The sequence below is a fragment of the Centroberyx affinis genome, unplaced genomic scaffold, assembly GCF_046629955.1.
Source record: "Centroberyx affinis isolate AG114_WGS23_722 - 3 ecotype Tasmania unplaced genomic scaffold, CSIRO-AGI_Caff_v1 ptg000812l_1, whole genome shotgun sequence".
Classification (NCBI taxonomy): Eukaryota; Metazoa; Chordata; class Actinopteri; order Beryciformes; family Berycidae; genus Centroberyx; species Centroberyx affinis.
In genome coordinates this window covers 68704-81237 of record NW_027279414.1, presented here as the reverse complement: position 1 = coordinate 81237, position 12534 = coordinate 68704, and the positions used below count along the sequence as shown (strand labels likewise).

The 12534-nt window shown below is 43.0% G+C and overlaps 1 protein-coding gene across 1 annotated transcript in view; it reads left to right on the top strand.

Moving 5' to 3' along the window:
- The window catches only part of clmna (calmin a), a 43303-nt gene that overhangs the window by 23941 nt on the left and 6828 nt on the right, over positions 1-12534 (top strand). The window contains exons 2-9 of the mRNA XM_071520595.1: positions 867-928; positions 3167-3262; positions 4027-4110; positions 4202-4294; positions 6188-6384; positions 7594-7787; positions 9749-9831; positions 10025-12250. Of these exons, the coding sequence (XP_071376696.1) occupies positions 867-928; positions 3167-3262; positions 4027-4110; positions 4202-4294; positions 6188-6384; positions 7594-7787; positions 9749-9831; positions 10025-12250 (3035 nt within the window). The remainder of the gene's footprint in view (positions 1-866; positions 929-3166; positions 3263-4026; positions 4111-4201; positions 4295-6187; positions 6385-7593; positions 7788-9748; positions 9832-10024; positions 12251-12534) is intronic.

Sequence of the window (12534 nt, the reverse complement as noted above, 5' to 3'; positions counted from 1 at the left end):
CTGCATCAATTAGCTTAATAAATGAACTCGTTAGCATAACTGGTTTAATATATCGAGTGCGTCTTGTTAAAGGAATAGTTCACCCAAAAATGAAAAATGATGGCGTAAATATACTGTAGGTCTTTTTGGAACTCTGAAGAACTGGTCCCCACTGACTTCAGTTGTTTTGGAGAAGGCTGCTATGGAGTTGTGCTGCAGCCTCCCTGTGTGTTATATGGACAAACTTCACCTGTGTTTCAACTGGCATGAGGGGGAGGAGATGATGACAGAATTTTCATGTTTGGGTGAACTATTCCTTTAAAAATGCAAAAAAAACGCAGTCGGTGAGATGCATCATTTCCTTAAGTGTCGAAATCAATCAGTGGTGGCTGAGATATTGACATGACGGATGTGATGGAGGGATGAATAAATGGACAGAGTCTGATCCATAGCAACCCCCCCCCTTCCCGCATGGAACAATCAATACATGGTTACGTCACCTTCATATGGAGGATCTAGATTACAAGTACCACTGTGTTTTCTTCATGGGGGACAGAAAGTTGGTTCCTACTGTGAAGATGTGAACTCATTTAATGTGGGTTTATGTGAAATGGATAGACAACAGAGAGAGAGAGAGAGTGTAGGTGTGTATGTGTGTGTGTGTGTGTGAGTGTGTGTGTGTGAGTGCCCACTGTATCCCATGCCGTTGCTATACAGCCTTTGGCGGGAGGTGATTCACGCTCCGCTCCTGCTTCAGTCTCTCCTGATGACTCACATGTTGTGTCTCCTGTGCCTCTGCGTTCCCCATCAGGGCTTCAGAGCTCCTGATAACCGACTTCTCTCTCTCTCTCTCTCTCTCTCTCTCTCTCTGTCTCTCCCTCTTGCAGTTGAACGGGAGCTCGTTCAGAAGAGGACCTTCACCCGATGGATGAATCTGCATTTAGAAAAGGTTTGTCCGAGAAACACACGCGATTTCTGAGTTGAATTTATACCACCTGGGTGGAACGAGACAATTTATTTTATTCCCACCACTAACTGTGTGTTTTTTACAGTTCTTCCAGCAGTCCAATGCCCTGTACTGTACAGTTGCAGTCTCTCCATCCCGGTCTCTGAATTATAGATGCGGTTGTGTGGAATTGCCTGTGTGCGGCATTAAAGTTTGATTAGGCCGTAAAAACGCTAATCTGAGAGAACAGTGGAGGCGCTATCTGTCTAGCTCGGCCCGGGGTGGTGGTGGGGGGGGGTCACTTTCCCTCTCAGTACAGCCCAGCTAGCACGATGGCTGGGAGGATAAGTCGCCTCCCTCTCTTCTCTCCTCTTTCACTTTCTCTCCAAGTGCAAGAGAAGCCTGTCAACAACGGGGACTAGGGATGCACCGATCAATCGGGTGACTGATCATAGTCTGCTGATCACATTATGGGCCGACATTTGTTAAAGGGATGTTGAACCCCGAAATCTGAGATTCTCTGTTATCTGTTTGCTCCGCTAGAGGAGATTCAGCATCACTTTAATTATGCTTATGTGCCATTTAGCAATAATTGAATATATGCTTTTTTTTTTAAATTGTTGAATAGAGAACAGGCCTATCTGTTCTTCAAGTCAGTGGTTTTCAACGTGGGGTCCGGGGACCACCAGGGGTCCTTGAGGGGGTTCCAGGGGGTCCCCCAGCAAATTGATGCATTGTTAAACTTCAGCATTATTTAATTCACAAGAAGTTAAAACAATTAGAGAATGTAGAAGAATGACTGTTTTGATCATAGTTTCTCTGTTATCTCTCTACCTGCAACACAGATAGTCATGGAATTCTGGACAAAATCATATCTGACAATTAAAATATTCTCAGGTTTGGGTCCGAGAGACAAAATCTCATCAAATGGGGGTCTGTGGCTCTAATGTGGACTACATTAGGGGTCCTTGATATGAAAAAAGTTGAGAACCTCTGCTTTAAGTGGCCTTGATGTTTTTAATTTCAGGGAAAGACTTTAGCTTAATTTCGTTTTTTATCATATTCATTCACTATTTTCAACTGTTAATAAATATGGACAGCTCATGTGTTCGTTTCTGACATGTTATGAATTTCATAGGCTATATGATGAAGAAGTGTTATCTTTTCTTTCCTTCCCTTCCCTCACCTCTGCTTGTTCCACTTGTTTCAAAACACACACACACACACACACTTGTGTCAGTCCGACGCGTGCCCTGCCTTAGTTTCACCTTCACACACACACACACACACACACACACACACACATGCAAATCCACAGACAGCAGGCTTGTTCCTCCACCACCAGCCTTACATCATCAGTGTTTGCATTTGGCAGTGCTGCGTGTGTTGTCTCTCTTCGGTTTCACACACACACCCCCCCCCCCCCCCCCCCCCCCCCCCCCCCCCCGCGCCTCCTTTATCTTTCTGGGAGTGTGTGATGATGAAACCTTTTTGTTTTGTCTCGCACAATGAGCCTCTCTTCTCTTACTCACTGTCTGGCGCACCGTCAAATCCCTGACCCACTAATCGACAATCACACGTTTGTCTTCTGTTATATCGGAAAGTTCCAGTCACTTTAGCCCCCCCCCCCACCCCCCTCCTGCCACCGCTCGCCGTGTACAGACAAGTTCATGAATGCTTGAGTTAGTAATGGCTTCTCATGATATCACTGGTAAATGCTTGATCAGTCAGTGCATGCTTTTAGGCGATTGAGTTTATTCCTCTATTTCTATTTTAAAAGGCATAACCTGTATAGTATATTTCTTATTGCTTTGTATATTTCTTTCCACTCAAATTACACAGAAAGCCGATGGTCACAACTTCTTTGAAGGTTCTGTCAGACAAAAAAAAAAAATAGAAGTCAACTTCTCAGGAATGAGATCAGGAATGAGAGTGGTGGTGCCCTATTTTTCTGCAGTTCCGCCACGTTCACAATTTTGAAAAGAAAATAGTGAGAGAGGTATGAGGAGATGAAGTGGGATGGGAGGTAGAATCCAACCTCAGCCCTGTTTTATAATACGCAGCACACAGCAATGACAAAAAAAAAAAAAAAAAACCCACAAGATATGGCTGTAATTCTTCTCTCTGTCATGGAATCCATGAAATCAACCGCAGTGCCGTGAAACATGTGATTCTCCTAAGTGACCTGGGTAATCTCCCTCCTCTCCTCCTCTCTCTCTCCCATCATCCCTCTGTTCTCAGTGCGACCCGCCCATGGAGGTCCAAGACCTTTTCCGGGACATCCAGGATGGACGGATCCTCATGGCCCTGCTGGAGGAGCTCTCTGGCTGCAAGCTGGTCAGACTCCCTTCTCACAAATGTTACACATACCAAAGGCTTTTAGTGGCAGATATTTTCATTGACAGAATAGATGTAACTTTACAGTGTCATTGTGTATCATGGTAGTAGCGGTAGCACTTGCAGTAGTGCTAGTAGTAGCAATAGCATTAGTAATAGTATTAGTAGAAGCGGTACTAGTAACAGTAATAGTAGCAAGAGTAGTAGTAGCTGTAGTAGTAGTAGTAGTAGCATAGAGGCAGTAGTAGTAGCAGCAGTAGTAGAAGCAGTAGTAATAGTAATAGTAGTAGTAGTAGTAATAGTAGTAGCAATAGTAATAGTAGTAGTAGCAGTAGTAGCAGTAGTAGTAGCAGTAGTAGTAGTAGTAGTAATGGTAGTAGTAGTAATCTACTACTACCATTATCTAGTGCAATAATTACATTTATTCTAGTGCAACAAGTACACTTATTCTAGGGCAAAATTGCATTGTATTTATTTATTTATTTTACTTATTATTTTAGAACCTGTGTTGTTGGCTGTGGATGTTTGTTTGCTGAGGTTGTTTTGTTTGTTTCTGTTTTGTTTCCCTGTGTCTTTTAATTGCACTGATCAGGACTAGCGCTCCTAATTTCGTTGTATTCTGTACAATGATAATAAAGGCTTTCTATTCTATTCTAATAGTAGTAGTAGCAGTAATAGTAGGAGTAGTGGTAGGGGCAGCAGTAGTAGAACCAGCATTGATAACGTTTAATAATGTTTTTTTCTCATTCTGAATGGTCTTCTAGCTTCATGGGTTCAAGAAGTCCTCCCATCGAATCTTCAGACTCAACAACATTGCCAAGGTCCTGACTTTCCTGGAGGAGAGAAATGTGAGTATCACGGCCGGTTAGCGTGAAGAAACGTCTTCCTGCCACTTGTTGATTGGCTGAATTGTTGTACACTTGTATGTTTATTACTCAGGTAAAGCTGGTCAGTATCGATGCTTCCGACGTTGCCGATGGAAACTCCTCCATCATCCTGGGACTCATCTGGAACATCATCCTCTTCTTCCAGGTAATATCTCCCTCTCTGTTTTCATGCTCTCTGTCACTCTCTCTTTATCTATCTTCTTATTTCATTCCTCCTCTTTCTCTTTCATTTCTTTTCATTACCCCCTAACTTTCGGTTTCCAACTGACTCTGCCTCTCTTCTTCATCCCAACATGAGATCAGGCATAAGAATGAAGTGCCTAATTTACGGCCTATGCACTTTCCATTCACAAAGACCCTGTGAAAGTGCAGCTTCCCGGCTATTCCAGTAGAGCAGATCTGCTTATGTAATCCACACTCCAGCTGAATGCCTTGGACAGCCACCGTGAGGAAACAATTACCTCCACAGTCACACAGACTGTCCCCTCATTCCGGAGGTGTTCCACTGTATTATACTCTGCTATATTCGTCTGGGCCAATTCCAGAGATACAGTAGGAAGCTATACATAGCACTGGATGTGGAGAAGATGAAACTACTTCACCAAGCAGTTTTTTGGCTTGCAGATGACTTTACTTTTTAAGATTATATCTGTAGACAATCGGTATCGGCTTATTTGGGCTATGTGGGGAAGTTCTGCTTGTTTTGCTGAGCCAGTTAGTTCCAACAAGGAGCCGTGTAGAAACTGTCAGAGAAAAACAACAAAACTAATTAATTACTCCTTTAATTTACTTGGTTGAATCATTTTTGTTATCCCGAACTCTCGTGATAATATTTGATTAGTTAGTTAGTCAGTTAGTTAGTTAATTAGAATATAAACACAGAGGTTTTGGGAGATTTGCATGTTGGTCAACTTTGCTTAAGTGTTAGCATGGAGCCTACCATCACTCAACATAGTGTATCCTAAAGTGTTAGCATGGAGCCTACTATCACTCAACATGTTAGCATGGAGCCTACCATCACTCAACATAGTGTATCCTAAAATTTTAGCATGAAGCCTACCATCACTCAACATAGTGTATCCTAAAGTTTTAGCATGAAGCCTACCATCACTCAACATAGTGTATCCTAATGTTTTAGCATGAAGGCTACCATCACTCAACATAGTGTATCCTAAAGTTTTAGCATGGAGCCTACTCTCAACATAGTGTATCCTAAAGTGTTAGCATGGAGCCTACTCTCAACATAGTGTAAAGTGTTAGCATGGAGCCTACTCTCAACATAGTGTATGCTAAAGTGTTATGAGCCTCCTATCACTCAACATAGTGTATGCTGAAAAGTGTTGTCATGGAGCCTAATATCACTTAACATAGTGTGCTAAAGTGAAGTCATGGAGCCAACTGTCACTCAATATAGTGTATGCGTTAATGTTAGCATGGAGCTTACTGTCACTAAATATAGTGTATGCTAAAGTGTTAGCATGAAAACTGTCACTCAACATAGTGTACGCTAAAGTGTTATCATGGAACCTACTGTCACTCAACATAGTGTATGCTGAAAAGTGTAATCATGGAGCCTACTATCACTTAACATAGTGTGCTAAAGTGCTAAAGTCATGGAGCCAACTGTCACTCAATATAGTGTATACGTAAGTGTTAGCATGGAGCTTACTGTCACTAAATATACATAGTGTATGCTAAAGTGTTAGCATGAAAACTACTGTCACTCATAGTGTATGCTAAAGTGTTATCATGGAACCTATGTCACTCAACATAGTGTATGCTAAAGTGTTAGCATGATGTCACTCAACATAGTGTATGCTAAAGTGTTAGCATGGAACCTACTGTCACTCAACATAGTGTATGCTAAAGTGTTAGCGTCAAGCACCAGAGCCAACAATCTACTGGGGACACATGGATGGATTTTGGCATTGATGTTCTCATCACTTAACGTCTAAGTTGACCAATGGGACAATCTACTAAAAACTCAACTGTATTCCTCTCTCTCTCTCTCTCTCTCTCTCTCCCTCTCTCCTCCCAGATTAAGGAGCTGACTGGAAACATCAGGAGCCAGTTCCCATCCTCCTCCAGCCTGTCGTCCATCCTCACCAGCTCGGACTCTGACACCTCCTACTCCAGCACGCCCTCGGAGGAGAGGCGGCCGTCCACGGTGGCCATGCGCGACCACGGCAAGGCCATCAAGAAGCTGCTGCAGTGGGTGCAGAAGCGAACGCGCAAGTGAGTGTGGTTGATTGAGGATTACCAATTTCAAGATTACATTTTATGTCTGAAATTCACTCTTAGAGGGTCTTAAAAATATTGCCGTTGATTCGGTGTGCTGTGTTTCTGGCGACAAATCACCCCACACATGCAGATCTGTATTCTGATAGGACAACAGTTGTTTTCAATGTGATGTTCATTGGTTGTATATTTATTGTAACTAACACTAAAAATGTCTAATAAAGTATTAAAATTATATTGATGAAACTTGCAGACACCCTATTCAGTTGGCTGTAGCACAGTATATGTCTATCTTTCCATTGTAAAAAAAACAAAACATTTAGACTGTGTGCTTTGTGTTCAAACTCTGTTCTGTCAAGCATGGATCAATTTAAATCAATTTATTGTTTCTTTTTTGAAATTCCAAAATTAGAAATTGCTACTATGCCAAGATATGATATAGAATCACTTCCTGGTATCTAGGTAGCTGAATGTCACTATTCTCAATTAACAATGGATCTACCGCAACATTTGCCGTCTTCACAAAGCTTCCCAGTTTTAGACAGGAAGAATAGCAGAGGGGGAAAAGAGTAGGGCTGTTGATTATTGTTTCAACAGTTGTGTTGTTCCTGCATAGATGTGCTCAGGTCACTCACTAATCAGAACATGAATGGAATTTGAATTGAATATCTGATAGAATCTGCGTTAGATTTGGATTGCAAATTAGTGACTGTATCCAAAGTCTATCTCAGAACAGCAGTAATGATCCAGGATAAGTAGTCAGGGCACACCATATGAATGTCCCTATTACTTAAAAGGCAAACATCTCAGATCAAGAATCCCTTTCTAATGTAATTTATGAATACAGGCTAAGGCACACTGAGAGAGTAGGAAGGGAGATGTACTAATTTACTGGTGCTATCATCAAAAGTGCCCAGTGGGGCTACAGGTATTAAATGTGGTGACAGTGGAAGATAGCAAATAAAACAGCAATTATGGTCAGTTATATGAATTGAGGCATAAAAGCGACTCCATAATCTGCAATACAATAGTGTATGTGACAGGACCCAACTTAGATTGCAGGTTCCCAATTCCCATGTGATATTAGCAATAGTATATTTTCAATGGGATGGTTTCAGAATTTTCCTACTTTTTAGAGCCACTGCTGGGGTATGTTTGGTTCTGTTTCTGGATCTGTCCTGACTCTGAGTGTGCGTCATGTCAAAGGTACGGTGTGGCGGTGCAGGACTTTGGGAAGAGCTGGACCAGCGGTCTGGCCTTCCTGGCCGTCATAAAGTCCATTGACCCCACCCTGGTAGACATGAGGAGGGCCTTGCTGAGGACTGCCAGAGAGAACCTGGAGGACGCCTTCAGGACAGCACACTACAGCCTGGGCATTCCACGCCTACTGGAGCCAGAGGGTAAGATGAAAGGATAACCCCCCTCCCCCCCAGGATGCCCCTCCCTCCCTCCACCCCAGGATGCCCCTCCCTCCCTCTTTGATTAAGCAATAGTATCTTACTTCTAATACAAGGGAAATCAATTATAATCCCAGTAGTAATAGTAATAGTAAGAACTCGCTGCTATGTTTTTGTTGACATCAAAATGTACCAATCCTGTGCAAGTCTGATAGTGAAAACCAAAAGTGAAAGCAGTAAGATGTTTCCATGCCACAGCAACCTGTTTAATATAGGAGTATGAGCTTAGCTAGGTTACACTAGCCCAGTTATGACATTTACATAAATCAACCCAAAACCAGGTTACTGAGTAGGTTACGAGGAGCAGTCTCCAGTGTGCATGGAAACATAGTCACTGTCACAATATCACCAGGTGTAAGTAGCAATAATAGACAAGATTGACAATGATAGAACTTGAATTACATTTAACTACCCTATAATGTAGTCAGTCAAACTACAACTAAAAGTAGTTCAGTTACATCCAAACTATGTTGTGAACAACCAGTGTTTTTCTACTATCAAAAGTCAAGTGAAAACTAGTTTAGTGTTTTGGCAAATAATGTAACAAAATCAAATCACCAATGACAGCTCACTGCTACAACTTAAATAACATCACTGCTAAAATACACTTGATTTGATTTGAATTTTATTTGATAGGGACGATGCTATTTAACAGTTCCAATACAGAGCATGAAACCGATGTGCTGCACAGACAGTTTATAGTAACTTTCAACTCTTGTCCCTAGTTGGGCTTTTACATGTACAGTGTAATTAAAATATACCGCTTTCAGTATCATAAAACCACAATACACTACAGATATGGAAATACAATAAAATACACATACCACAATACACCAATACACATACACCATACACCAATAGTAATTTAGAGTACATTTAGCTAAAAATGCGTACAGCTCTGGTTTGCTTTTAGCCAGCACTTCACCTTTGCTGTAAAAGATTTTATATCTGGAATTAATTTGATTTCAGTTGGTAATGTGTTCCAGAGTTGACAGCCCTTTATGGAGAAAGCTGACTGTCCAAATTTAGATCTACGATGTGGTATTTTACAGTTGCCATTCACCATGCTCCTAGTTACTCTGTTACTGTCTTGTCTTTGGATATATCTGGAAAGAGGCTCTGGGGCTCGACTGTTGATACATTTGAAAACTAATTTGAGAAAACAAAAATGAGTAAAGCTCTCAAGGCTAAGTAGATTGTATCTTTTTAGTATGTGACCGTGGCAACTAGGGTTACATCCTCAGCAAAGGATTAAGCACGCTCACAATGACTTAGTCCAACAAACAATATGCAAAACCTAACTCAAACAATCTAATGTTGTAAAATGAAACAAGTTCCCTCATCAGGAAACCAAGGAACTCGAAATGAATCTTCCACTAGCCAAACACTTTCCCAAGCGGTCTGAATTGTAGAGAAATGGGAAATGGGAGAAGCAATCTTCCAGCACAACTGCAGTGAAACCTAGCGTCAGCAGGAGCAGTAACTTACGGTCCATCAGCTGGCCTATAAAGGTTATTACCACAGGCATTTCAGACATGGCAGTTCAATAAGATCCTAATGAAAATACTACAGTCTCTTAGATACATCAGTGTCTAAGAGACCCTTCAGGCAAGCATAAAAAATACAAGTCTGGAATGTAATATAGGCACAATGAGGAAGGCTAACAAGGCTAAGAAGCTGTTTTTAAGTAATCTGAGTTGGTGGTGAAGAAAAAGAAAAGGATGAAAATACAAAAGAACACAAACGCAATAATAGATGTAATAACAATTCCAGTTATGCCACACCTCCACATTGTACTCAAGATATATGACTGTAAGGAGGAAGACGAATATTTGACCTGGAACCCTTTATATCAAATCCCACTGTAAGGGTGTTGTTGAAATTGTTCTTCTTCTTCTCCCCAGATGTGAGTATCAATTCACCAGATGACCAGTCCATCATGACCTACGTATCACAGTTTCTGGAGCACTTCCCTGGCATAGAGGAGGTGAGAATGCCTGCACAATACATTCACTGCATGCACGATATCTCAGATGTCAGATTTTGACAGATTTGCCCAAGGGTGATTGGATTTTGATTAAACTTGGGGAACGACATGTTTGCTGTTGCCTTATTTTTTTTCTTTTTCTTTTCTTTCTTTGTTTCTGTCCGTTTTGCCAACTCCTCTGTCTCTCTCTCAGCCGGAGGAGCCCTCCCAGGTGATTGAGCGGAGCGTCTCTATGGGCCGGCTCAGCTCCCGCAACAGTGACTCCGACCTGTTGAGGAATGGTGTCCACCGCAGCCGCCTAAAAGAGAGACCGTACACAGTTCGCAAGGACTGGGTCCAGCCCCCACCCAAAATCTTTATCTCCTCTGTGTCGGAGGACAGGGGGTTAATGTCACCCACTTCCCCGCCGGCCGGGTCTCGCTCCTGGGCAAGTGAAGACTCTTTGGCAGGGCCCACCCCTGTGGAAGACAGATCCACCAGTGTGGCAGGAGATCCTAAGGACCCTGGGAAGGAGGGCTTTACCATCTCAAACTCTAACTCCCCACAGCTGTCTTACGCTGACTCGCCCATTGGCTCTTCAGTGATTGAGTCAGTGAACACCGAGTCAGTGATCAGTGATTCGGCAATCGGCTCACCAGACTCCTGGGTGGAGAGCGAGGTGGAGGTGATGCCAGAGAGGCTTGGTGAGAGCCAAAGTGACAGTTCGCTGTGTGACAGCGGGACAGCCTGGGACGTCAATGTGCCCCCCGCCACCCCCGAGGAGGTCACCACCCTCGATGAAGGATTAATGCCCTCCATAGTGGATAGACCCCCTGATGAGCAGTCGGGTTCTGAGTTGTTTATCGATGAAGGGATTTACTCGTTGAGTTCATTGGAGAGCACCCAGGAGAGAATCCAAGCACAGTCTGAGAAAGAGGAGGACAAGAAGAAGCAAGAAGTGGAGAAGGAGGCCAGTCTCCTGGACCTCAACCAGGATTGGGCATCCAAACATGTGCCTAGTCAGAGCGAAACTGAGAACAAAGCAGAAGGAGACTATAAACAGATGGATAAAAGTCTACTTCAAAAGGACCAAATATCCAGTGAGCAGCAACCTTCTTTGACACTCTCTGATGCAACAGAACAGACCAACTCTGGGGTTGTACACTCGCTGGAACCTAATGAAACTAACCAATCACAACTCATGGAACAGGACAGTGTGGAGGCGAACACTCACAGGGAATCAGAATGTGCAAAAGAAGCTGTGGACTTCCGTGGAGATTTGCAGGACCATGAAGGACAGTTGAATGTTGACACAAAACGTGCGAGTGGGAGAAATAGTTCTGAGGAGATTGAAGGGGAAACTGTATGTCAGAGAAAAGATACTTCTTCAGAAGAGGGAAGAGAGGAGACTGGGATTCTAAAGAAAAGGGGTGAAGAGGCCATAGAAAATTCAAAAACACAAGATAAGGCAAGTCAAGGAGTCCTCAACGGCCACTCAGATCCTCAAGAAAACACTAGCACACAAATCCATGATGCTATAGCAAACACACATCCAACCAACCAGGGCATAACAACAAAACCAAGTCTGGACCTAAGCATGGACCTAAATATTCCTCAGATTTCCATTTCCAGTGACTCAACAGAGAAGGACAAAGAGAGGACATGTGGCCCAGAAAGAGAAGGTCAGGCTGGGGATGAAGATCTAGGCCTGACAGGGTCCTCTGGAAGTCAGGGGTTTGACAGTCCTGAAAACTTGGGAGATCTATTATCTGAAAAGGTTCAGCCTGTACCTTCAGAACAAACGAGAGACAGAGAAAACGGGCATTTGGATGATATGAACCAACATGATATCATGAAATCGTCAAATGCAATTTCATCTGAGTCTGAGGAAATAAGCAAAACCGGAGCTACAACGGATAAAACTGAGATGGACTCAGTTGCTCAGCCTCCTTCCACTGACGCTGAAACTCACCCTGTTCATTCTGACCAGGACATAGAGAGGAATTCAACTGATCAGCTCAATGGACACCAAGACAAACAGGGCACCTCCTCTCCTGTCGATGAGACGGCCATCGCACAGGAAAACAGATCGGATCTGATCAACTCATGGTCAAACGGCGAAAGAGGACCTATTTGTTATAGACCAGGTAGTGAAGCCAGAGACGTGGACTTGTTTTATAGAGACATTGACAGAAGTTCTCCCTTAGAGGACCTAGTTGGTGACCGGATCGACCCCATGGATCTGTTCTACCCAGACAAAGAGGAACCCATGTTTACAGAGCCACCTGATAGGGAAATAGAGAGTCAGTCATCTGTTCTGAGTGTATCTGCTCTCCAGCCAGCACCGGCTTCAGAGACACTGCCAGAAACACCACCACCCAGCCAGCTAGGCGAAGACTTCATGGATGGAATGGATTTTGCAGTACAAGAGCAGGACAAGGTAATCTTGTGTTTGAAAGATTTATTTAGAGTAGGGCTTTCTGGCACAACTTCACTTACTTCCAAGGTGCATGGAGAAGAGAAAAAGGTCTAAAAAGGTCAAAACTCCAGCAACACTTGTAGTATATAGAACAACTTTATTGTTAGACCAACGCGTTTCGGCTTGTGGCCTTCATCAGGGTCATCAAGGATTTATTTACCCAGTGAGGAGTGACTAAGCATCATGCTCCTTTTCAGCAACGTCCTACTTCACAGTTACTCATGCATATAGTGTTTCCACACCTG